At 38.4% G+C, this 27,606-nt stretch overlaps 1 protein-coding gene across 2 annotated transcripts in view; it reads right to left on the reverse strand.

The window, feature by feature from the left end:
* Window positions 1-27,606, reverse strand: part of ITPR2 (inositol 1,4,5-trisphosphate receptor type 2) — a 490,724-nt gene that overhangs the window by 261,572 nt on the left and 201,546 nt on the right. For both annotated transcript variants that reach the window (XM_049627177.1, XM_049627176.1), the window contains exons 27-32: window positions 16,076-16,165; window positions 15,833-15,958; window positions 12,699-12,821; window positions 11,868-12,068; window positions 9,757-10,008; window positions 5,764-5,889 (exon numbers count right to left, since the gene is read on the reverse strand). In XM_049627177.1, the coding sequence (XP_049483134.1) occupies window positions 5,764-5,889; window positions 9,757-10,008; window positions 11,868-12,068; window positions 12,699-12,821; window positions 15,833-15,958; window positions 16,076-16,165 (918 nt within the window). The remainder of the gene's footprint in view (window positions 1-5,763; window positions 5,890-9,756; window positions 10,009-11,867; window positions 12,069-12,698; window positions 12,822-15,832; window positions 15,959-16,075; window positions 16,166-27,606) is intronic.

Here is a 27,606-nt window from a genome sequence, read left to right on the forward strand (position 1 = left end):
CTGGAAGACCAGTGCATCCCAGGCAGACAGAAAGGTGTGTTTGGCATATTTGAGGAGCAGCAAGATGGCCAGTAGATGGAACAGAGAGCTAGGGGAAATTAAGTGGACACAGGGTAAACAGGGGAATAGCCAAATCATGTAGACATTTTACGTTCAGAGGAATCTAAGCAGAGGAGTGACCTGAGCCAGCATTCTTCTTCTTCTCCTTTTTAGTCATTATGGCTGTTGTACAGAGAATAGATGAAGAAAGAGAGCAAGCATGAAAGCATGGAAACAGGTAATGAGGTTACTGCAATAATCCAGACAAGAGTTAATCTTGGAGAAAGGTGGTAGTGAAGAACTGTTCAGAAGTAGTCATGTTTTGAATATTTTAGAGTTTGGAGAATTTGCTTAAGGAATGGATTTAGAGTATAAGAAAACAAAACTTACAGATAACACCAAGATTTTTTGCTTGAATGCCTAGAATGAATCATGGAATTGCCATTTAATGAGATGCAAAAGACTTGAGAGGGAATTAATTTTTAGTGGGACATAGGGGTAAATGAGGTTAGATGGCCAAGAGGAGATGTCATACGGGCAGTTGGAGACTAGACATCAGGAGAAGGTATTAAATCAGTCTGGTATTAAAGACAGGAGAATGATGAGATCAGCAAGCAAGTGATTGTAAATAGAAGGGAGTAAGTCCAAAGTTTGAGTCTGGCACATCCCAATATTTAGAAGCTGGAAAGATTCGGAGGAAAGAGAAAAAAAAAAACTTAAGAAAGTTGTGCCTGGATGGCTCAGTCAATTAAGCATCCGACTTCAGCTCAGGTCTCAATCTCGTGGTTTGTGAGTTCGAGCCCTGCATCAGGCTTTGTGCTGATAGCTCGGAGCCTGGAGCCTGCATCAGATTCTGTGTCTCCGTCTCTCTGTTCCCCACCCACCGTTTCACACTCTGTCTCTCTCTCTCTCTCTCTCTCTCAAAAATAAATAAACACTAAAAAAATTAAAAAGTACTTTGAGCCAAATGCTCTCTCAAAAATAAATAAAAACTTAAAAAAAATTTTTTTTAAACTTGAGAAAGAGTGGGCAATAAGGAGGGAGGCTTCACAACTGAAGGAAAAGTGCCGTACAAAGGATAAGGTTTATAGAGTCTTTCTACTCTTCACTTCCCTGCAATACTAGCTAATAAGGCCAGACAAAAGGAACCCTTTAAAATAAGACTTGCCAATGGCTCCTTCAACTTAAGAAAGTAAAAAAACAAACAAACAAACAAACAAACAAACAAAAACAAAAAAACTCTAGAATCAAATCATCAAGCAAAGAAAACTTACTCAATTCTGTCAAATTAGAGAATTTGGAAAGTGTGGTTCAAAGCGCATATAAATTCCACCTTTACTCCTACTTCCGACCTATTCGGTAAGCTAAGTAACGGGCAGGAATGGCTCACTATTTGAAAATAAAATACTCCAATTTGTCCTGTTAAGCAGTGACTGATGGGACAATGACATGACACTACATTAGATGCACCTCTAAGTTATTTCTTGGTCTAATTTCATTCTGCCAATATGTCACTTAGAGTACCATTGGTCATTACAAAAATCTTGAAATTAATAGCAAAATTGGAAACTTCTTCAGAAGAAAAAACTACACTCTGAAGCTAACATTGACCATAGTCCACTCCTCTTAAGGTGCTTTCTAATAATGACTTCAATCCCCTGACTCTGCAAAGGAAAGTATTTCTGCCCTACGAATGCCAATTTTAGCCCAGTGGAACATGGACCAAAGTGAGCTGCTACTACATGCTCTGAAAGACAGTGGAACAGCTTTTCATGAGTCTAATACCTTTGCTGCCTGCCTAAATATGGTATCTTTACAGAACACGGATGCTGTCAGGAAATCAGAATGGAATTAAGTATGTGAAACATAGCACCAGTTTATTAAAAATGGTCTTTCAAAAAGATTTTCTTATATGGGTCTTAGCAAGATAAAAGACAAGGGGGTGAAAACAGGAATATGAAGGATATTAATAAAGAGTCTTTAGGGGTGCCTGGGTGGCTCAGTTGGTTGAGCATCCAACTCTTGATTTCAGCTCAGGTCATGATCCCAGGGTCAAGGAATCGAGCCCCATGTCAGGCTCCATGCTCTCTCCGCCCCGTGCCCATCGCCCCTGCTCACGCTCTTAAAGAAAGAAAGAAAGAAAGAAAGAAAGAAAGAAAGGAAGGAAGAAAGAAAGAAAGAAAGAAAAATATTTTTTTAAAAAATAAGACTCTTTAGAGAGCTTTACCCAAGAGTAAACAAAAAGAACCTGGTACAAATGATTCCAGAGAAACTTGAAAAGAAAAGTGGAAGGTGGTATGAATGCCTCTCCATATTAATATTTCATTTCATTCGCCTTTTAAATAAGATTGTTCTCCAAACTTCTACTAAAATAGTCATCTGCCTTGTGCTGGCCGGACCCTGCCTGAAACACTGGGTTCCAGTCCAAATGTCATACTTTTAAAACACTGACAAATTAGAGAGAACCCAAAAGTGTATCTAAAAGAGTAAGGAGCCCAGAAACCATACCAGAAGAGGCACCACTGAAAGACATGAGCTGTCATAACAAATCTGAGGAGCTGTTAGGGAAAAGGCACTGGATTAGGCCGCAGCAGACTTCCCAGCTCTTGCTCCTAGCGAGGCAAGTCACCCCACGCTAGCAAATTAATCTTATTAGCTTTAACAATTAAAGTTATGCAATAATGAAACCAGTTGTCTCAAAAAAAAAAAAATAGTGAGATCATTGTTACTGGAAATACACAGGCAGGTGCTGAAGACTGTGAACTATACGACTGCCAGTCTCTTCCAACCTTAAGATCCTATGATTCTTTAGGCCCAAGTTGCCACATACTTTCCCTCCAGATTCCCTCCACCATTTCTCACTGATGTGAATCAGCTGCTCTAGGACTTCATCACTTTATGGGAACATCTGAATTTAGCCCATCTCTATGTCAAGCCAGTATTGTGCATGTCCTGCTTCACGGGCATGGTTTCTGGCTCTCGCCTGCACTGCATGGTCTTCCTTTTGGTCATCCTCAACATTACTATTTGGTATAGGTATTGAGGAAGATTGCTGCAATTGCTTTAAAGGCTACATATAACCTTATAATAATCACAGTGATGTTGCCATAATTTGGATGGAATAGATGATGTTACCAGCACTCTTAGTAAGTGCCACACATGTGCTAAGAGCCTTATACACATTATCACATTGAATCCTCCTGGTAACCCTATGAGGAATGTGTTATTGTATTCATTTTACAAATATGGAAACTCAGAGTCAGAGGAGTAAGTACTTTGCTCAAGGGAACTGAGCTGGGAAGAGGCAGAATCTGGACTTGAACTTTGGTCTGCCTAATGCCTCTAAAGTACCTACTCTTACACTACTATATTCTACTGCAATGGTTCCCAAAGTATGGCCCCTGGACCAGCGGCTTCAGCATCACCTAGGAACTTGTAAAAAATGAAAAGACTCACATCTACTGAATCAGAAACTCTGGGGTAGAGCTCAGTAATCTGTGCTTTAACAAACTCTCCAGGTAATTCTGATGCTCACCGAAGCTTAAGAACTACTGATCTACTCAACTAGAAATTTGCCTAGAAGGCCACATTCTCCTTATTTTAACAAATTTTTGTGTTTGAATTTGAGTATGAAGTGGCTCCTTAATTTTTCTTCAAGAGGAGAAAGAGCCCAGTTATGGAAAAGTCAGGTTTCCTGTCCCTTCCCTGAAATAGGAAGGGTGATTCTTTGTCGTTCTTGGTGAGGGGATAAGACAGCTGCTGTTTTAAAATATAAATAAGAGGAAAACAAGAAGGTAAAAAAAAAATGCTTTTTGCAATATAGATAAGCTGTTGTGGTTAGACATAATGAGTGAATAAGCTAAAAAGATCTCAAAACTCCCCTCAAGGCTTTATAACAAATAACATTAATTGTCTACTTACTCAAAACAATTAAAATAAAAATCTTTCCTAGCAGGCACATGCTTTGAAAACACACAAACAAAAAAAGAATATATAGGTCTTAGCCTTACGAACACATCAATGAAAAGGGTGTTTCCAAGGTGGCATAACCAGTGGCAGCTACCATTAGCTTTCTATGGTTTAAAAAATAAAAATCCTTTTAGCTTTGCAGTTCATGCCACCTAGAATGTGACCTTGGTCTTTTCAAGCTTATCTTTAGTCCGTGGCACTGTGCAACTCTGCAAATCAGTCTATAATCTCTTTAATATCTTCCTGCACGCGCAGTTTTAAAGCTCAGTCATCGGCATATAAACCATCCTTTACTTCAAGGTCTCTAGAGATACTTGCAGCCGATCAGACACAAGGGCTTTCTCTAGGACACAGGGGTAAATATGAGTGGTACGAAAGTCCTGTGTAAAACAAGATGATTTCTCCACAGGTGCTGGTTTACCTGACAAAGGTAATGAGTGGCTTTTCATTCTATAGAAATGAAGTCAAATCGGAACTGCCTTACTCCACATGTGCTTGAACATAGTAGAGTTGGCTCATCCCACACCACAGCCAAGGTAAAACAAGCACACTTCACCTGAAAACTCTGACTAAATAAAAGAGTTCCTGGACTGGAATAATACTGATTTATTTTATTTTCCAAGATTACTCTCAGATGTCTGAGTCTGTCTCGATGTTTTATCATACCCCCTTTGTCTTCTCTCCTTCCAGAAAGGGTTGTATGGAGGCAGTTAGCTAGTGGATAACAGTCAGCATCCATTCTTATAAGACAGTGGAAATATGGACCTCACTAATCCCTCTCCTCTAAATATATCTAAATGAGGCATAAAGCACTCAGGAATGCAGAGAGCCAAAGCACTGGGCCAGTCCACCATAAGTCATCATAGTTCTAGGGATTATCTATATACTATCTTCTATTAGTGCAACTCTTTGAACATTATATCCCATAACTTCAAAGGAAAACTAGAGAAGATCAAAAAATACTAACATAATAGAACCTGTATGTTTTGACAATTCAACATGCCAAAATGCGGGGGAGGGCCTAAGATAAACTAAATGAAATTAAGTGCTGTCTATAAAGAAGATTCCTTCCTTCCTTTCTTCAGTTGTGCATTCATTTACTCAGTTTTACTCAAAACCATATGCTGGACAATATCTAGAAAATGTCAACCAGCTCCACATGTCCTCTCCAATCCCCACCAAAAGTCCAACAAGAGGAAATGGACTCAGTAAAAAGCAAGAGATATTTTGACTGACAAGTGAAAATACCAGATGATTCAATTACTGGAGCACTCTCCCAAAGAAAATTCTGAATAGGCAACACTGAGCAATGCTAAGCCCTGGGTAGTCTGGTCAAGTACCTGTCTGTCTGAAAGCATGGGTCAAGGCTTCCCGAGATCTCTTCCGTCTATGGTTCATAATTGCACCCATGTTAAGAGGTTGAATACAAATTGACCTCTGCCAATATCTTCCTAACCACTGTAAAAATGCCACTAAAATCCCATTTCATAACAAAATGATATAGTCAGTTTTAAAAGGAAAAACGAACGCTTTGTTGCTACACACACTATACTGGGTATTTTGTGCACATGAACTCATTAAATGTCACAATCTTGTGAAATGCATTCACAACTTTTTCAATGCAATGGATTACATCCAAAGTTGGCGAGTTTAATTCCAAGTTTTCATCCAGATCTTTGATACCACCTTGTCAAAATATATATCAACAGCCTAACTAAACATGCAGTACTATTTAATGATGGAAGTGTAACTCACCCTTGCCATATCCACCAAGAAGTTCTCAAATAACTTCCAAATGTGGTTACTTGTGTAGATTTCTTTCATTTCCACTTCTGTGTCCACATAACAGTGATTAACGAAATTCACATAAGCAATTTTAACCTGTGCAAGTTTCAAATACAAAAGAAAGTTTGTTTTCTTGATTGTTCATTTTCAAATGCCAATTACGACAAGTTAAGTAAAATCTGAGTGACTATTGTGGATTATAGCATGTTTTGTTTCTGCCTAGAAAGCATTCTCGTTTCCCTTTTTTTACTAAACCACTCCAGCCCCTGACCCAGGGTAAACACATGACCTAGGGGCCTGTTCCCCTGGGCCCGGTGATTGGTGTGCAAGAGTACACTTGACTTAAACCAAGTCTATTGTACCTGAGACACTGAGAGTCAAATGTGATCCCTTTCCCTGTCTTCTTTCCTCTCCCTCCCCATTTCTCTCTCTCTTTCTTTCTCTCCATCTCTGTCATTCCCCCTCCCCTCCACCCCTCTCTCTCTCTCTCTCTCTCTCTCTCTCTCTCTCTCTCTCTTATTACTAAAGTAGAACAAGGTAAACCTGAATTCCAAGAAGCCATCTTTTCCAGACGTGTGGAGGACAAACAAGCTCAGGAGAACGATGCAAAACCACAAAGGAAAAGGGACCAAGAGATGGAAGAATTCTGACATTGTTTGAATATCTTGACCCATCATAAGAACTATCCTTCAAATTTCCAAATACAAGAGCCAATAAAATTCCCTTTTTTTTATTTAAACCATTTAAGATAGGTCTCTATATTTTGAAACCAAGAGGATTCTAATATAATGTTTAAATGTATTCATTAAATACTGTTATTGCCATTCAGAAATATTTAAATTACTATTTCTGAGAAGAAACAGGCTCACAGTTTACAAAAAATTACATTATTTTAAGATGTAATAAAATTCTTTTCCATACTTAACAAAATGCCTCAAAAAGGACTGAATCTCACCAACATAGAGTGCTTCTAAAGTGTGTAGGGCAGTAGTTTTTCTTTTCTTTTCTTTTCTTTCTTTTTGATGAAAATGTGATGTGTGCTATAAACCTCCCTCAAAAATGCATATAAAATACAAAATCATGTAAACAATTTCAAGGATTCATTGAATCCAACTTAGAACCATAAGGAATACAGGGCCAGCTTTCATGCCTTCAGTGCTTATCTCTACTTGACTCTGGTCAAAAACAAACCTTCAGTGACAGGGTGCCTGTGTCAAGAACTGATTATAGGAAAGGAGACATCGGAACCATTCAGTGCATTATCATAATCATCTTGACAGCAGCTTATATTTATCCATGGTTTGCTGCATGCCAAACACCTTCAGAATTTTGTAAGTAATATCTTACTTAATTTAATCCTCCAACAATCCTCTCAGATATATACTATCCTTGTTTCACTTAAAAATTGTGGAAATTGGGGCACCTAGCTGGCTCAGTCAGAAGAGCATGCGACTCTTGATCTCAGGTCATGAATTCAAGCCCCATGCTGGGTGCAGAGATTACTTACATAAGTAAAATAAACAAAACAAAATAAAATAAAGTTGTGGAAATTGAAGATCAGAAAGGTTAAGTAACCTGTTGGAATCAGTCACACAGCTAGAAGTAACGGATCCAGGATTCTGACTCATTCTTTCATTCATTCATTCACTCAAAACATATATTTTTTAAATGTTTATTTATTTACTTTGAGAGAGAAAATGATCTGGGGAGGGGCATAGAGGAAGGGAATCTCAAGCAGGCTCTGTACTGTCAGCACTGAGCCCTTCACAAGACTCCATCTCACAAACCGTGAGATCATGACCTGAGCCGAAGTCAAGAGTTGGACACTCAACCAACTGAGCCACACAGATGCCCCTCACAACATATTTATTAAGTATAGACTTAGGTTCAGACAATATAATGGTAAATAGAAACAACCTAGTTGCTATTCTCATCAAGCTTATAATCTTGAGAAAGGATGTGAAGGCTATAGACATGTGTTAACAAAATCCAAAGGCCAAATTTCAAATTGTAGACTCGTATAGACTCTATCTACTATGGGAGGCCAGGGAAGTGTTCCTTAAAGAAGTAATGCTTGAATCAAGAAGGATGAAGAGGAGCAAGGTAGGTGAATATCAGAGGTCGGAGTGGTGTGGTCAGAAAGAACTGCATGTGGGAAGAAGCACAGTGAGCTTCAGGCCTCAAATAAAGACAGAACCCATGAATTTAAGCACTACACTATGCTTCCTTTCTTTGCCATCTTCTTTCAAACTAATCAAAGCATGAAGTACCTTTCATATGAAGTGTCAATAATTCCACAAAATTTCACAAAAATATATTTTTAAGTTCATCACTACATAGCACTAGTTGGAAGTAGGGAAGTTAATCTAACACATTCTTAAGTCACTCTAACTTAAAATGTTTGGATTTACTAAAGGAGACAGGGATGCTATTTCGAAGGGACACATGCACCCCAATGTTTAGAGCAGCACTATCAACAATAGCCAAAGTATGGAAAGAGACCAAATGCCCATCGATGGATGAATGGATAACGAAGGAGTGGTATGTATATATACAATGGAGTATTACTCGGCAATCAAAAAGAATGAAATCTTGCTATTTGCAACTATGTGGATGGAACTAGAGGGTATTATGCTAAGTGAAATTAGTCAGTCAGAGAAAGACAAATATAGTATGATTTCACTCATATGAGGACTTTAAGATACAGAACAGATGAACACAAGGGAAGAGAAGCAAAAATAATATAAAAACAGGGAGGGGGACAAAACATAAGAGACTCTTAAATATGAAGAACAGAGGGTTACTGGAGGGGTTGTCGGGGGGGGGGGGGATGGGCTAAATGGGTAAGGGGCATTAAGGAATCTACTCCTGAAATCATTGATGCATTATATGCTTACTAACTTGGATGTAAATTTAAAAAATAAATTAAAAATAAAAAGTAAAACTGATTGGGGCACCTGGGTGGCGCAGTCGGTTAAGCGTCCGACTTCAGCCAGGTCACGATCTCACGGTCCGTGAGTTCGAGCCCCGCGTCGGGCTCTGGGCTGATGGCTCGGAGCCTGGAGCCTGTTTCCGATTCTGTGTCTCCCTCTCTCTCTGTCCCTCCCCCGTTCATGCTCTGTCTCTCTCTGTCCCAAAAATAAAATAAACGTTGAAAAAAAAAAAAAAAAAGAAAAAAAAAAGTAAAACTGATTGGAAGGACGGGAGGGAAGATTTGAAAAAGGAAGGAAGAAAGGTGGATGGGACAAGCAGGGCACTGTTATTTTTCTTCATAAACTTTTTGCTACAACCTGATTCTTTAAAAAAAATGTTTGGGCTTATATTCAATGCATCACACATTAATGAACTTTGCAGCAATACAACAGTAGAAAAGAAAAAGAAATTATTGCAATATACATTCCTGGAAGCCTCATTAATCCTGTTGGCAGACAACCAGTTTTTAACAAGTTTTTTTTTTCCCTATTATCAGCCAAAGAAGGACAGAGAGCAAAAAACAGATGTGTGAATAAAGCAAAATGCATGTCCATATTTCCATGAATGCATTTATTCCGTAAAGCAAGGTAAACCTACAGAGTCTAATCGATGATACTGCTGCACCATCCTGGCCTCTCCTATTGATGACCGTGAATTATTTATGGAGCATTTTTTACATTCTCAAGAACATACCACAGGTTACAAGTAAATCTGTTTTACCATCTTGACATACTTAGAATTTAAGAGACTTATAGTAGCTCCCAGTAAACCAACAGTGTCTCTACTTTGAAAAATGGATCATCTTTCATAGCTTCTTGTGGAACTGAAAAAGTAAACTTGTTATGCCCTTTTAAATTTTTCTAATTACATAGCTGAGTACAATTTCTTGACTAAATACGTCATCTCGTTATAAATAGTATGGGGACTTCGGCACTTATGGACTTTATATTAATAACAATTCCATGGCTGCTAAGCTTTTGCCAGGCTTACCTCAGGGATGCAGTCATCATGGGTCACCACCCTTACTATGTCGTCCAAGGGCAGAAGGGAATTGCACTTGATTTCAGTGTAGACATTTTTCCCCTCTGTACATGCTGCCAGCAGCTCCACCAGCGTGATGTGGTAAGCTAAGGGGCCACTCTCATCCCCTCGGTCTCTCTCTGAACACATCATATGGAGAAGGATGGGAAATGAGGCTCTATCATTGTAAAATATCAGCACATCTTCACCCCCATTTATCAACTGAAACGATAATAAGAGAATCTACATAGCAGTCCAAATCGAATGTTCATCTGTGCAGTTATTTCTAAAGGCTTGGTCTATCTGGAAATACATGCATCGCTTTGTAAAAACACAAATAATGTTGCAAAAGCATAACTATACCAAGACAGAGTAGTAAAAAGATTCTGGTCATGCGCCAAGTGATTATTTATGAATACTATCAAAACCAGCCAGGGAGATATGGGGAGGATGGATAGGGACAAGAATTAAGTGACATGGATGATAGTTAATCATTCACCAGTGAGTTACCCCCTGAAATTAAACCTGCAAAATATTTGAATAAACTTACTTTCCTCTACTTCAAATAGAAGATGCCGTTGCCAAAGACATGAGAAATCTCATAAGTCTAATCTTACTAAAACAGAATAAAATATCTCCACTCCCTTCAATAGTGACAGAATAAAAAGGCAAGTATCTTGGGGCACCTGGGTGGCTCAATTTGTTAAGCATCTGACTTCGGCTCAGTTCACGATCTCACAGTTCGTGGGTTAGAGCCCCGCATCAGACTCTGCGCTGACAGCTCAGAGCCTGAGTGAGGCCTGCTTCTGATTCTGTGTCTCCCTCTCTGTCTGCCCCTCCCCCACTCGCACTCTTTCTCTTGCTCAAAAATAAACAAACAAACAAACAAAAAGCAAGTACTTTGAGCCAAATGCAGCTCAACAAGAATCTGGAAGTTCCATGTGTCATGGGCAGCAATAGGGAATGGAGGTAAAAGTGGAGATGAGAGAAAAAGAACACTTAAAAAAAGAGAGAGAGGGGAACCTGGGTGGCTCACTCAGTTAAGCGTCCAACTTCAGCTCAGGTCATGATGTCATGGTTCACAGGTTTGAGCCCCACATCAGGCTCTGTGCTGACAGCTCAGAGCCTGGAGCCTGCTTTGGATTGGGGTCTCCCTCTCTCTCTCTGCCCCTTCCCCCCACCCCCTCTCAAAATAAATAAATAAATATTAAAAAATTCAAGGCTTTAGGCTGAATTAATTTTAAGATTTCTATGGGGCAGGAGGGATCACATCGTGTCAATATAGAAGTCTTCCCCCATTCCCAAGTTTAAAGTATAGAATTATGAAATCCCCTCATATCAATATAATCTATTACGTGACTGTTTAGTCGCCATGGTTGAAAGCAGCCTTAATCCATATAGGCCTTTAGAGAACCATTAGGTCACAGAGAAATGATTTACCCAAATGGGCTCAATTTCTCCAAAGTACCACTTGGTTCCTGGTGAGTAACTTATTCATTGCATAAACCTCACTCAATGTCAAACATCACAATGAAGAGGGCAAAATAAATGAGGTACTTCAACAATTTGAGTTTCTTAAATTTTCAACTTACTCTAAATACCTACGGTTCTACCTATAATAAATCACCAATGGATAATTTCTATTAATTAATTTAATTCCCTTCAAACCTTTCTACAAATGGTAGCAGAGAATATCCATTCTATATTTGAGGAACAGAGTATCAAAAGGCAGTGGGAAAGCAAAGTTTAAACCATTGTTGTTACATATTGAAAAAATTTTAAATATAAAATGTATCGCTTCCCTTCTAAATTATAACATTTCATACAATTTTGCCATTTAAAATACATAAATTCATTAAGGATCAAAAAGAAAAATAAACTCTTGGAAAGTTATAAAATCAACATACATTATGTTCCTTCACTAGATCTAAACAAAATATATTTGTTGCTGAAGTCGTCAGGATTCAATTGCTTTCCAAACCTTTATTGTGGGGGGTTTTCTACACTATACATTCACAGAAAACACCTACTTGAGCCCATTATTTCTGGGAAGCTGCTTAAAATGCAAACTGAGAACATACCTCTGTCATTACCATATCCTGGCATTTCTTCACATATTTGCCATCTGCTTTTACAATCGTTTGCAAAAACCTCAGGTACTCCACGTGGCGGCCATGTGTCTCAATGCAGTGCACAAAGTGTTGTACTACCCTCTCGCTGATCTCATTGCAGAGATGGTAATTGTTCATGAAGATGTGCCGCATGGTTTCTGCTTCAAGGAGCTAACCAGAGAGGAATGTGCCCTTGTAATTCTGACACGATCAATTTTCTATTTTACTCTACTTAGGCTAATTTCCCTGCTTGTGATTAGTTTTCTACTTTATGCAAAGCCATAGTGGGTTTCCTGTGCAAGTCTTCTACGAAATGCAGTGAGATCATTCACCATTAAAAGAAAACTGAGCTCACAAAGGAATTTAGTTGGAAGAAGGAGTTGATTGTCATAAAGGTCAGCATGTTGGCAATGGTATTCTTGAGATTAATTATTACTCAAAGTTAGCTCTTCCCCAGGATCCGCCAACACACGTTTTACAGAGTTAACTCTACCTTTGAGTTTTCCATATTTATCTCACTCAGGGCATTTCAGTTAGATCTTTGTTCTACCATATTTTTTCCCTAACATTAAACTATATACATATAAAGGAAGTTGTCACTTTCAGGTAAAATTCATGTAATATTTCAAGTGTCTGTAAATGTTTCCTTAATGGAAATAAAACATATTCACTTTTAGGGAGAGAACCTCTACGAGGAAAAAATAAGGTGGCAAAGGCTAATAAAATTCCATTCATCAATGCTGCTAAAACAAATTTGATGGACACTTTTCTATAAATATTAGAAGTCACTAAAGTACTTACACCAGGAGTTAAAAACAAATTGAGATGTTTGTGAAGGAGAACTTGGTTCTGTGGATTTCCCCGACAGAAATTCTGCAGGAATGTGTGGGCCAGATGCATCACTTCATTCATCTTTTCGTCATTCTGTAAGCGAGAGAGTAGCAATGATATGAAGAAACAAACATACCATAATACCAAATATTATGAAAAAGAACCTTCTTTCCCACATGTATTCTTTTTCCTCTCTGCCACTGTTCTATGCTCCCCCTCCTCTGTGCTCTTGCTGTTTCTACACCTCTCCAGGTTACCTCACTGCTACCATCCCCCACCTCCACCATCTTCTAGATGTTTCTTACCTTCTCTTTATTTCTCCTTCTATTACCTGTTCTGCTCCACACTCTCAGCCCCTCTTTGTTTTTGTTGGTCCCCAGCCTTCCTGCTTGTTCACTACCTTCACCCAAGTCTGCCTACAGCTGCATCTTCCTCCCCTGCCTCTGTGCCCACAGCTCACCTGTCCTGCCTTCCTTTCTCTCTGCCCCCTGGACCTCTCTGTTCCCTCCTCTCTGCTTTACCCCAAATCCCTCTTACCCCTCCCTTCTCTTGGACTTGCTCTCTTTCCCAGTACTTCCATGTATCTGGATATTCCTTTTTCTTGCTTCCTCCTCTTTCCCACCTTCTAGATTCTTCTCCTTCCCAAACTCTTCCCTTCCTACTGTTTTTCCCAGCATCTGTCATCTCTCATCCTCTTGCCTTGTCCCTAGTCTCTTTCTTCTCTCCACTCACTTTTCCTCCATTCCCACCCATAAATTTCTCTTTATATATATTTATGCCCTCATCTCAACTCTACTTCCCCCTCCCCTGCTCTCTGCCCTCACCTGTTTGCTATGTACTTTGTCTCTTATTTCCATCCCTTTGTTTTCCTGCTCCTCTTTGCTCTCTGACCCCCTCCCTTCCCCAGTCTTTTTTGGGTCCCCCTCTATCTTAACACATGTACTCATAAGTTCTTTTCCTTATTTACTGTCATTTTCCAAAGTCCCACAACACTATCATTCACTTACAGGAATCTCAATAAGAAACGAAGTCTCGAAATTCACAAAGAATACAAAGTTCTCTTCTCAAAAGTGGTCTTTCAACAATATCACTGGAACCACCTAAGTTTTTTCTGGGTAGTTGATTATCCGATCTGTCATGTAGGCAGTGTCAGAGAACATAATGTACTCATATTTTCAGTAGTAGTTTTAATAAATAATTTAATGTTTTCTGTTTTTCCTAATCTAAGAGTCTATAGTTTATGCTATCTATAACTAACTAAACAGCCTACGATCATTAATAGACCCATTTCCTCATACTTAACTGGAGAATAAATAAAACAAAAAAACTTCATTCCTAACTGAAAAATAGAAAATTTTAATTCAAAATCTACTAACACTTTCCTTCACTTGTGTAATCCAGGGATAGATGAAAGACATCAAAGAGACTTCAGACACAGGAATACCCAATTCCCACTGAAAAGCTGGCCAGCATAGAACACCAGAGCCAGAACTACCGTATCTGACATTTCTTTGAAACTCTCATCTTATTCTTTTTATGTTTCTGAACAAGGCAGCTCTTAAAACTGAACAAATCAATCTATAAACATAACATAGTAGTAAAATACTGAATGCTACAGATATGTTATTAGAAAAAGGGACTTGATGACATGTCCAATGCCCATGTTACAATATCAAAGATGAAATAATTTGGATAATAAATGCTGAGGATTTAATACCTTTTGTTGCCTTTCAATAAATCTTGTATTGCATTCTATGCATTGAATGAATTATGCCACCCAAGGAATGATAGAATTTATAAGCTTACCTGTTAAAAAGTAAGCTGAATAGGGAAGCAAGCCTACATAAGGAGTGAAAGTCCAAGTCAGGAGAACATATGCACCAGGAAAGGCCTGGCAGGGCACGGTGGTGCTTGAGAGATAAAGGGGCATCCACCCTGGCGTGGGGGGTTGTCAGAGCCTGAGGTGCGGAGGGTGTCCACATGGAGTAGTAGGCAATAGCAGTGATGGAAGATTAGCTATTATAAAGTATTGACATGGGTAACTGTTTCAATACACACGTATGTTCCCTGGATTTGTCTATTTAGAGAGCCTAGAAGGACAAGACCCCAAAAGCAGTAAGTACACTTAATTTTCAGAACTTTGCTTCTAAACACATACTTCCCCAAACAGAAGCGGGGCCACTTAAAGAAATGGCCGACTCCAGAGCTGGAACAAGAAAAATGCAAGGTGACCTTGGAACGTTTTAAGGTGCAAAAAGCAAGAAACTATTCAAAGAATGATGTGGCATGTTAGAGGACAGAGAAGCTAATTCAGAGGAGTCCCAGTGGGCAGACTGGGGACAATTTGAGAATCAAATAGATAATTAGAGAAGCCTAGAATAACCTACTGAATAAAGAGCATCCACAAGTTTATACTGATCAAAATAAATAAGTGAATAAATAAATTGAAAGTTTGATGAAGAATGGTGTATTTGCTTAGTTTCAGAGCGCCTCTCCACAAAAATACTTATTAATTACCAAGGGAAAATGAGTGCTTCACAGTGGAGAATCCTGGCAGACACCGCCTTAATCAAGTGATCAAAGTAAACACCATCAGTAATGGGATCAAAATCAGAATCATGTGCCTCCTGATAGGAAGTGGTGGGAAGAATGTAGCCTCGCTTGTTATGTTCCTGCCAAAGATGCATAACTGAATCTAATCATGAGGAAACATTAGCTGGCCCAAATTAAGGAACAGTTTTCAAAAGAGCTGGTCTGTCTTCAAAAGTGTCAATGTCATAGGAGCTCCAAACAGCACCTGTTTCTCAAGTGGACCTTTTTGTCACACAGGACACATTTCAGATGATGAGAAAAATGTGACCAGTGACTGAGGCTTAAGTGGCAGTAAAGTGTCATGGTCTTTCCTGACCTGGAAGGTTGTTGTGTGGTTATGTAGAAAGAAGAATGTCCTTTCTGTAGGAAGCACACGCTAAAGGGCTCAGGGCTGATCAGATCGGCAACTTACTTTCAAGTAGTTCAGGGAAAAAAATTCTTGTAACTCTGCTATATATGATAGCAGATCATATCAAAATTAAAAAAAAATTTTTAAGTAACTAAGAACTAACCTTTTCATAGGGTATCTGCAGAAGATCCAACACCACCGAATGGGCTCCCATATTTTTCAGTAATCGTTGATGTTGATTCCGACACTTTTTATTCTGTACACAGAGTTTACTTAGTCTAATCAAAATCTTGAAAAAGAGGAAAAGCATTAAATATAAAAGATATAGTATTAAATATGATACACAAGCAAAAATTATTTGCCATGCAAACATAAGCCCATATAAAAATGGTGGACATCTGCTGACCTCCTTCACGATCCGGTAGTTATTACCCCTATTGCTGTCAATCTGAGGTTTCCTTGTTCCATCCTGCACTGGGCTTAAAATGCTTGATTCCTAAAACAAACACAAGTATGCATTTTTATCCCATATATAACTTTGTAATAAATAATGAGTATATTATAAAATGTTCTTAAATGTTTCCTTTGTACTTTTTTATCCCATAAAAAGTTCCTTGGTTTGAAAGAGTCATGCAAATGACTATTTCCAAATAGTCACCAAATTACAAGATAAACAGTATTACTGATAATTAAAGGATTAAGTTAAAAAGGAAAAGATAATACACATAACGTTATCAGTGTATTTCCTTATGCTAAACATATCAGATATATCATTGCTTTATATTGCCTATAGGAGAAAGAATAGTAAAAATCCAGGGCATAAAATGTGTAATTTCATCATCAGGGATAAACTACAGGGAAAAAAAGAGTGAAGAATCATATCATAACAGCTGAAAAAAGACTGCAGGAATGGAAGGAAAGAACACTTTAACCCAAGAATTCTCTGCCAGGTTACCATGACATCCTTAAGAGTCATGACTTGGGGCCAGCAAAGCATGTAAAAAACCATGAAAATGAAGAAAAGAAAAGAAAATTTAAATTAAAAATAATATTCTAAAGTAGTAAATTAATAAAGTTTCCTAAGAGGTCCCAAAACACCAAAATACTTCATTGTGACAACAATTATTTGTAGCAGTACAATAAAAACACAAAGATAGGGAGTGACATATTTTATTTTATTTTTTTTTAATTTTTTTTAACATTTATTTATTTTTGAGACAGAGAGAGACAGAGAATGAACGGGGGAGGGTCAGAGAGAGGGAGACACAGAATTCGAAGTAGGCTCCAGGCCCTGAGCTGTCAGCACAGAGCCCAACGCGGGGCTCTAACTCACGAACCACGAGATCATGACCTGAGCCGAAGTCAGATGCCCAACCGACTGAGCCACGCAGGCGCCCCAGGGAGTGACATATTTTAAATATCAACTCTCGTAATCATTAAATAAAAATAAAATATGTCACAAATAATTTAATAAGTGAACATTTATTAAGACTTCACACATGCCTGGTAACAGACAAAATGAACAGATCGAAAAGAAATAGAATATGTGGTCCTTCCCACATGAACAGTACAGTCTAATTAGGAAAACTGGGAAAACATGAAAATAAAGATTTGAACTGAGCAGAATTCACTATTCAGAGAGGGAAAGGGAGGAAAACTATAGTTTTAGACAGCTTTATGAAGGAGGCCAAGTTGAAGCCAAGGTCTTGAAAGATGAAATTTATTTAAGTATGAGAGATGTGTGGAGGTAGAGGAGCACTTGTTAAGTGAAGAGGTCACTGCAGCCAAAGGGCTCTGCAGAAAGAACACACAGAATAGTGTATAGAGAAAGGCAAGAACTGTCCGTGCATCCTGTAGAGAGACCAATTAGTAGAGTGGCGCCTGATGACCTTCCTGATTTACAACACATACAAAATGGCACTGGGATGAATGTCACATCCAACTTGTGTCAAACAACACATTGAACTCCTGACTATATTGATGGTGTTGGGTTCTCACAGTTAGAGGGGACCCCCAATCTAAACCCAGGGAAAAGAAGTGACAAACATATGCAAAGCCAGCCAATGTAATTTCATTTGTCTCCAGCTGTTGTCCAAAGCCGTCTCCATGACAAATCACAAAATTAATGCAAACCAAGAAAGAAAAGAAACAAACAAACAGACAAACCTTTGTGTGCTGGTCAAAGAATTCTGATGATGGGGTGCCTGGGTGGCTCAGTTGGTTAAGCATCCAACTTCAGCTCAGGCCATGATTTCATGGTTCCTGGGTTTGAGCCCTACATCAGGCACTGTGCTGTCAGCTCAGAAACTGGAGCCTGCTTTGGATTCTGTGTCTCCCTCTCTCTCTGCCCCTCCCCCACACTCGCTGTCTCTCTCTCTCTCTCTCTCTCTCTCTCTCTCTCTCTCTCTCAAAAATAAATAAACATTTTAAAAAAAGGAATTTTGATGAAAGGCTTCAAGTAGGGGAGTGACTCTACCAGTGCAGACCCATCACCACGCCTTAGTAAACTTTGTATTCACCTTTGCTTTTGTCAGGCAAATATTGCCCAAGATGGAGGTTCCCAATCTGAATGCCAACCTTAGTAAATAACCTCTCTCACCATTTTACAGAGGCTATGAACATCTCCTCTTTTCCATCTGCAAATTCCAGTACCATCTACAAACCTACCTTCCCTGCTGGGTCTCAGAGGAAAAAACAAAACAAAACAAAACTTCTCATGCATGGCTTTTAAAAATTCCATCTCCCCTGCCTCCTCTCCCTGCTTCATTTCTGTTTCCTGTGTGTGAGCAGTTTCTACTCTCTACTGATTCATTCTCACCTCTTTAAAAATATGGCTAAGTTGAGGCTAAACTACCATTTTTAAGTGATATGCCCAACCTTGGAAGAAGTCATGCATCTCAGATTATGGCCCCTACTACATTTCCAAAATAAGGGACGCCTGGGTAGCTCAGTCCATTAAGCTCCAGACTCTTGGTTTCGGCTCAGGTCACCATCTCACGGTTCAGGGGTTCAAGCCCCACATCAGGCTCCATGCTGATGGTGTGGGGCCTGCTTGGAATTCTCTTTCTCTCCATCTCTCTCTGCCCCTCTCCTGCTTGCTCTCTCTCTAAATAAATAAATAAACTTAAAAAAAAAATTTTTTTTAAAGAAAAGAATACTCTCTACCACACTGTACTAAAATTGCTTTGTGTGCCAATGACTCATAATTACCAAAACTTTCTTTAGCATTTGATTCTGTAGTTCACTACCATTTTCTTTAAACCCCACTCTCTTTTCTTTATCATGCCACGATATTCTTCAAGATTACTTTCTACCTTTCTGACCACCTTATCTCTTTCACTCAATAGTATTATAATTGCAGAAAGTAACGGATAGGGAACAGAAGCATTCACAAGGTTGCTGTTGGATTGTAGGATGGTATCACCTATCTATCTATCCTCGAATAGATAGGTGCTAGGAGGGAAAGGAAAGCAGTCCAACCTCCACCACAGGTAAATAAAAGAGAAAAAAGAATGCGAGAGAGACTGTCTATAAGACGTCACTAAGTAAATCCTAAAAAGTTGTAGGAGGAAGTGTCAAGCTATATATGTAAGTGAAGCCAGTGCAGAAGAGGGAAGGAGCCCAACTGCTGATATGAATGGAAACCATTTAGATAGAAAAAGACAGGAGGTCAGAGAATGAGACAGAGTTTCTATTTGATAGCAAAAACTATTGATGAGAAATTGAAATTGTGAAAGCTAGAAATATAATTAAATTTCTTTTGTCTCTTAAACGTGGAGATTGAATTTTTAAAAGGCCATGTTCTTTTTTTTTCTGGAAGAGAAGAAAATTAAAGACAACCAAGTTTGTACTACAAACTAGGATTAAGATATTACAAGAGTAAAGAATGACAAATCTCCTAGGGTGGAAAGGAGATCTTTCTGATATATGTCACCTTTATTAAAAAAAAAAAAAATCAGTTGAAAATACTGGCAAAGCTTTGGCAGGTATATTTAAGTCTATTTTTTCAAACAATGACCTGAAGGAAAAGCAGCTGTCTTGTTTTAAGAAAAGTAATCTCAGGCAAAATGTACTACATTACAAATCTATGCTCTTTAGTTCAGCCTGGGGGAAGACACGGACAATGCTAAACTCCCTAAGTATGGGAATTATGAAGAATAATTATTTTAATTTAAAATTGCCAGCAGTCAACAAAAGGAGGCAGCACTAGAGAATTCAAAATCAACCCCTTTTAATTTCAGAAAATAATTCAGTGTAATTAAATGGAACAAAAATATTAACCCAGAGAACATCTGGATGATTCCAAAGCAGATCAGGGGGATTTAAAAAACATGGAAATTGTATAATTACAGTCACATTTGAGTTTTTTAATTTTGATGCCAAAATGCTCTAAGTCAAGGTATTCCAAAAGTTTTCCTCCAGAAAGGGCAGAAATTGATTATACATTTTAAATCCTATATAACTTCGATCTTAGGTTAGTGGCCAACTCTACAAATCCCTGCCTTCATTCTAGTAAACAAAATATTAGTAAGCTACAAAAGGTAGAAATGTAACTTATGCAGAGCCCCAAAGCTGAGTAGGCTCAGAAAAAAAAAATGCGTAACACTAAGAACAGAGCCATGCGCATAGTAGATACCCCAATTACCCTTTTGGCAACAGTGATGAAAAATAAAAATGGCTCTCCAAAAGTATTTGCACTTTACTATAATTATTTCCTATCATCTAGAAGAATTTGAATTTATTTCCTCTAATGGGATATGGGAAACTGCTTAATTCAGTGATTTTATAGAGGAAGGTAGATTTTTAATTGCATAGCATACACTGTAACATAAAGCAGTAGGTTCAGAAACAATATAGCAAGAATAGTCTAGAAGGATCTAGACATTTCTAGAAGAGTCTAGAAATTGAATGGAGAGCAAGGTTCTAGGCAGACACTCAAAGAGCAAATACTTAAACAAATACTGGTTCTGAATAGAGCTAACCCCCAAAATTTATCTTGCATCAGTCAAGGAAATGCTTTTATATCAATAGCAAAAATCATAAAGGGAAATAATTTTATATGAACTATATGATGAGTTAAATATTGGCACCAGTTAATGGGAATCTGGCTCCTTAATTTCCACAAGGGCAATCATGCTTGTAAAACAACAACAACAACAACAACAACAACAACAACCTTCCAAATCCTACTATGTAGAACTGCCTGCATCTGCAGCTGCATTATTAAAATAGCTCAGTGCATGTCTTCTCTTTGTTCCCACCCCAGTGAAGTTACAGGATGTCCTTCCTCAGCAATGTTGTCAAGTCAGCAAGACTGCAAAGCATTCTGCTCACCATCTGTATCCCTAGCCTTCTCTTCCTGTAACCATTATTCAACTGAATCAGTGGCATCATTTACCAGTCACCATCCTCCCAACTTCAGAAGTCAAATGCCTTCCTTCTCCCTTCCCAGATTCTTCCAAAGCATGGGGAAAAAAATCTAATAATCAATATTTTTTATTATAATTTAGTTTAAAGCCCTTCATAATATATGTCACCTTCCTCAGACAACAGAATGATAACCTCACTGTGGGATGGCATTTTTCTCCCTCCCATCTAAGAGTAATGTCATATACCAGTCATTTAGGAAGACTTCTAGAGGGTTGCAGATCCCTAAAATCACCCTAGATCTACTTATCTGACCTTGGATGTAAAGCTAATTTGGACAATTATGGGGTCATGGTTGACAGTTTCTGCTTCTGGTTGACATGTAAGGCTGCTTGAAGACTTGGCCCAAGATCTACAGTTTGCAGAAGAGATGGTGTCCACCATCACTGGCAGATAACTTCCCTTCAGACTTCCTTCAACTCAAATCCAAATACTTTCCCTTCTAGAGGGTAAAAACATATTCCTAACCTTACCCCAAACCCATTTCCTTTCCCTTTGTCCCAAGACAAATACAATATGGACTCATTTGACAGCATTTTAATTAGTATTTGATGATGTTTAATCAGATGTCCTAGAAAACATCCCAAATCTCCTTGGCCATCTATATCTCTGATAAATAAGGTACCAAAAGAGGGTGTGCCACTAGAGGGCACTGGAGGGAATTTAGGAAAACGGAATAAATGGATGACAGGTCTTTTCAATGTAAACTCATAGTTGTTTTCATAAAAATGCATCAGGAACCCATTACAGTATAGCAATATATAACACTTTTTACAATACTGTATTTATACTATAATACTTTTTAATATAATCCTCACCAGTGATATAAAACATAGAAAGGACAGGCAACCCTTTTGTCAACAGGGTGACACAGAATAACAAAGCACAGTACAGAAAATGAAAACAGCAATATAATAGAGTCCTTAGAGACTGTGTCTGATACCTGAGATGCTGTGTGAAAGAAGCTTCCCTAGAAACAATCATATTACAACACTCCCTGATGTAGCTGTGAGAAGGGGGATGTACACACAGAATGTAAAGGAAAGCCATCAGCACCTTCTTTTAGACTCACTCTTTAGCAAGCAAGCGTTACAGAAACGTTAGTGCCTGGTCCAATGACATCTGCTCTAATGTGAATGAATCAACTTCTATCATATTCTTATAAGCTACTTGCTGAGGAAAAGAAACCACATAAAAACTTAGAATTCTCACTGACAACTTACATGAAATTGCGAACAAATGGCAAAGTGAAAAAAAAAAAATAGCAAGACAGGAACTGTTCTCTATAACAAGAAGGGAAATACTAAGTTTATCCTAAAACAGCATTAATTTTAAATGTAGGCCAAAAGACAAGAAGGGAAAAGACTCTTATAGTAGAAGTAATTCAAAGAAACAAACTCAGGGGATGTAAGCATTACATTTAAGAATTTGCATTATAACCAAATGGAATGAGGATGTATAAAAGTAGCATTTGGCTCAAAACCAAAAATTCATTTTCAGATGGGTATCTTGTGAAAGGACTTATTTTTGTGGCACTCACCTAAGCAATCACCTTCAGTAGCATTTGCTCAGAGGCAAAGACAGGATATGTAATGTTATATAAACAAATGAAATAAATATACAACAAGGTCTGTGGCAAAATTTAAAAAATGGAGATAAGAAAACAAATTCCAGAAAAGGAAAATTCAGGAAAGCATGCCCCGAAATCAATGGACAAAAGTTCTTAATGCAAATGTCACAGTGTCCTTCATTGGGCAGGACATGTAGGAAGGTTCTGTCTAAAGCACATGGACTCCATCTGTACCAAGTCATGAAGGTTAGAAATTGTACCTGTTGCTTTTGTCAAGAGTTAGTCAATCAGAAGTTTTGTTGAAGAAACAAAGTTTATGTAGAACTATTTTCCTGCTGTGCAGAATCAAAGTACTAACACTTGGAAAAGCACAATTTTCTTTCAAGATATCCTTCTAGAGGGATCTGCCTCCTTGCCTTCTTGCTTATCAGAGAAAAAAAGATCAGAAGCAGTAGGCAAAGAATGGAAACCAGTTTTTGCTTTTAAAGAATAATGGCATATGGAGGTAATAGAAAAACCATGAGACGAGAAAGGTGTGCCCAGAGAGAAATAGAGAAAAAACAATGGAGGGAAGGGAAAAAAAGGAAGGAGAGAAGACAGGAAAGATTTAAATTCATTCTCTCACTAAGATAAATCTGCAAATGAAAATTCAAATACCTATGAGGAAAGCTGATGCTAAGAGAACAAAAATCCTTAATAATGAGTGTGTATCATTCCCAGTGAAATGCAAAATCTTCAAGGACTTATGTTTAAAATAATCATAGAGATAAAGTGAGGAATAACGTCTCTCACACCACGTGGACTCCTCTGTGATTACCACATGCCCAGGGTGACTCCATAGCATCCCTTAGCATAGAGAAAGAATAGTTTCATTGGGCAAGGGGGAAAGCACAAGCCAAGTGTCAGCAAGAAAGGCACGTGTCCCCCATCCTTCCATCACCCCACGTAGGGGCTGGGTACTATGCCAAACAGCAGCATGGGTCTAGATTTCTGAGCAACTGCTCCTACTCCACCTTGTAGTAACTTCTTATGGGGCAAGTGTAAGAGCAAATCTACCAATGAAGGTGCACACTAACGTCTTGGGCACTAGGCTGTCTGGATTTAGGCGCCCACTGTTTATAGGAATGTATCAGGAACACCACCTAGGAGTCCATAGAAATTGGACAGTTCTGGCTGAGGACCGGAGCCATAGTTCTGCCCATCAGAAGCTGAACTGGGTGCAGACACTCAAAAGAGAAGACACTGCCTCCCACACTCCCTACTCTGAGACCTCCAAAACAGTCCAGCCAGCTTGTTGTTTGGAAATCCAAGGATATTTTTCAGTTAATTCTGTTCTTCACATTACACATCCATTAAAAGAATAGAAAATTATGAAATTAAATGGGCAGATATAAATCTAGAATGCATGGATGTGAAGGGCAATCCTGACTTAACCCCTTTGAATATGTTTTTCTGAATTAATCCCTCTTTCCTATGTTTAGAATTCGACACATATTTGAATGTGATGAATTAGTAATACTACTGATATTTGGCAACTTGTTCTATTCTAGCCTTTAATCTTTCAACAAGGAGAGTATAGTCTTCTAATGCCCTGGAAAATAAGTTTAATAAAAGAAACTATAACATACAACAGGTAATAAAACTCATAGCTGCTAACGACCAAATCCACCCCATCCTCTGCCCTATTTATAAGAGAATCAACTACAATAATAGGAGAGTTTGGGATCATATGCTGAGATTTGTTAGTATTAGTAGATGGATTGTCAATTCACATTTCTTGCCCAAGGTAAAGGTGTCTTACCATTAAGAAAAAAAAAACCTTTCATGTTATGTTATAAGAAACATGTTTTATTACTAAGATGAAGAACCACATTTAAAAATAAAGAATCACATTAATGTTATCTGGTCTTCTGATATCTAAGCAGGCACAAAGACCCTTATGAGCCATTTTAAAACAATGCTAATCATTCTGTGTTTAGACCCTTTGTAAAGATTTACTGAACAACAAAGGATTATTATCTGTTTTGGCCTGCTAGAGTGCATGCTGCCTGCTACTGGCTGTTTCCATTGATATTGTGACATATTTCACCCTGTTGACAATAAATTGTCACGAGCTTTGGCAGTTGGTTCATTGCAAAGCATAGCTTATTTGGCTGTGTATGTTAGTAACTTTGTAGTTTCTCACTTTTTTCTCCTTGTATTAGGCTATTATAAATGCAAAACTCTCCTGTCTTTGCAATCTACCCACCTATGTATATATATTTCTACCCCTGCTGCCCTAGTTCATACCTGTATAACCTCACACCCCAATGTAAGCAAGAGGCTCCTACTTGGTCCCCACCTTTAGTCTCTTGTTCTGCCAGACTAAACTTTCCAAGATAGTATACTCACCTCCGAACCCAAGAAGTTTCAGAGGCTCCCGGTTTCCAGACACTTCAAATACAGACCACTTATTCCTGTTGAACTCTGCTTCTCTTGCTACTATTCTTTAATCTATTAGCTAATTAAGTGTTCCCAACCCTTCAAAATAGTGTAGCTTTCTCCAAGTCCTCAGGCCCACGGTGACTCCTCCCTCATTTTTACAAACACAGTTCAGTATTTAATCATGCATTTTGTCACACTGTTTGGTACACGTTCGTTCTTTGAGGACAAGAGCCATATCTTGAACATTAGTTCTGATTGCGGATATTGAATTTCAAGGAGGGAAATGAGAAGTTTAGGTGTGTACAAAGGCTTACATAGGCATGATGGGGAAGAAATTGAAATTACACTTTAAGCAGAATGTTCAAAAGAAGGATTTTGCTCTAGAGAGGCACAACAGTAATCCAACAGAGACAGTTCAGATATGGTCCACATTGCCTCAAACCTACATCAGTAAACAGATATTAAAAGGACAAATTCATGGGCTCAAAATAAAGAAGAGTTTGAAGAGTTTAAAGAAAACTTAAGAACTGTCCAATATGACAAAGTAGAAGTGTGGAGAAACCCCTCCAAGTACAACATCTAAAAGTGATAGATAAAACCTTTTAAATATCCCATTTTGGAAAAAAAAATCCTTTTTTAGTAAAAATTTAAAAAAGGAAGTAAATAGAGGCCAGAAAACATAAAAATTCATCAAAATTTCCAAGCAGTAGTCAACCACTGGATTCAAACAGGACTGGCCCTCAGGGCATCTGTCCATATCTTATAACCTGGAGACTGAGTTTAAATATGTCTCACTCACACAATGGAAAGCAAACAAAGCCTGAATCCCAAGGAAGACAGGAGTTCTGATTAGAGACCCTGCCTTCAAACCAGGAATCCTTAGAGGAGATATCCAGAATAATAAACCAGGAAAAGATGTGGCCCAAAGAAGAACAAAGGGATACCTGACTTGGCCTTGGCTTGGTCAAAGCCAAAAAACAAAAAAGAATTCTCCTGAGCTCCTGCATACAAAGACAAGCCCATTTTCACTTAAGATTTGTGACTAGAGGGGCACCTGAGTGGCTCAGTAGGTTGGGCATCTGACTTCAGCTCAGGTCATGATCTCACAGTTTGTGAGTTTGAGCCCTGCATCTGGCTCTGTGCTGACAGCTCAGAGCCTGGAGCCTATTTCAGATTCTGTGTCTCCCTCTCTCTCTGCCCTTCCCCTGCTCATGCTCTGTCTCTCTCTGTCTCAAAAATAAATAAAACATTTTAAAAAGTTATAAAAAAAAAACATTTGTGACTAGAATTCCCACTATTAAAGGGCCCTCAAAGGTCCAAAGCCAAAAAGATTGTTTAATACAGTTACAAAAAATAAAGCAACCTAAAGTGCCTCACAGAAGCAAATGAAATTTTCTCTAGATTAAACATAACCCTCAGAGGAATTACACATATAAAGTTCCATAGGATATAAGTTCATAATAAATTTTTTAAATTACTAAATATCTAAGTAAACACATTCCCATGGACTCCTGCAAGAGTCGCAAATTTAAAACTGCAAACGACCCTCCTATTACAAAACAGCTACATCCTAGATAAAGAACCTATTTGAAGTACATTTCTGTGCTCACAGAAAACAAAGGAGAACTCCAAAACCCCATCTTCCATCTACTGGGAAAAAAAAAAAAAAAAAAAGAAACGAAGAAAAGAAAAGAAAAAAAGTAACCTGAAACCAAATCAGAACTCTAAGCTTCAAGGCAACATGATAAGGTTTCCTGAAGGTAAATGCGAATGCTAGCAACACAGATGAAGTCAGTTCTAAGCAAGTGTCAAATTCGGGGAACTAAACCTGAGACTCCTGCCTTCAGACAGATGTAGGAGAAGAAAGCATCGTGGTCTCAGGCCAGCAGCGACCCCTGGCATCAGGCCAAGGCAATCACAAATACAAATACTCAGGAGAAAAATATGCCCAATTTCAACCCCCATGCCCAAAGTCAAAAACATAAGAGCTCAAATCCCACACTCGAATGTTGACAGCAGCATGATTCGTAACTGCCCCAAACTGGAAGCAACCAAGATGTCCTTCAATAGGTGAATGGATAAACTGTTGTCAATCCAACAATGGGGTGTTATTCAGTGATAAAAAGAAATGAGCTAGCAAGTTACAAAAGGGCATAAAAGAACCTCAAATGTGTACTGCTAAATGAAAGAAGCCAGTCTCCAAAAACTGTATGTTGTGCGATTCCAACCATACGACATTCTGGAGAAGGCAAAAAAATAAAGACAGTAAAGAGATCGGTGGTTTCCCGGACTCGGGGTTTCACAAGGGAAGAACAAACAGGTGGAGCACAGAGGATTTTTAGGGCAGTGAAGCTGTTCTGTGTGATACCATGTGTGACGTTATGCATTTGTCAAAAGCCATAGAATTTTACAACATAAATAGTAAAACCTAAAGTAAACTTATGGGCTTTAATTAATAGTAATGTATCCATATTGGCTTATCGAAGAATAAATGTGCCATATTAATGATAATATGA

The sequence above is a fragment of the Panthera uncia genome, chromosome B4, assembly GCF_023721935.1.
Source record: "Panthera uncia isolate 11264 chromosome B4, Puncia_PCG_1.0, whole genome shotgun sequence".
Taxonomy (NCBI): domain Eukaryota; kingdom Metazoa; phylum Chordata; class Mammalia; order Carnivora; family Felidae; genus Panthera; species Panthera uncia.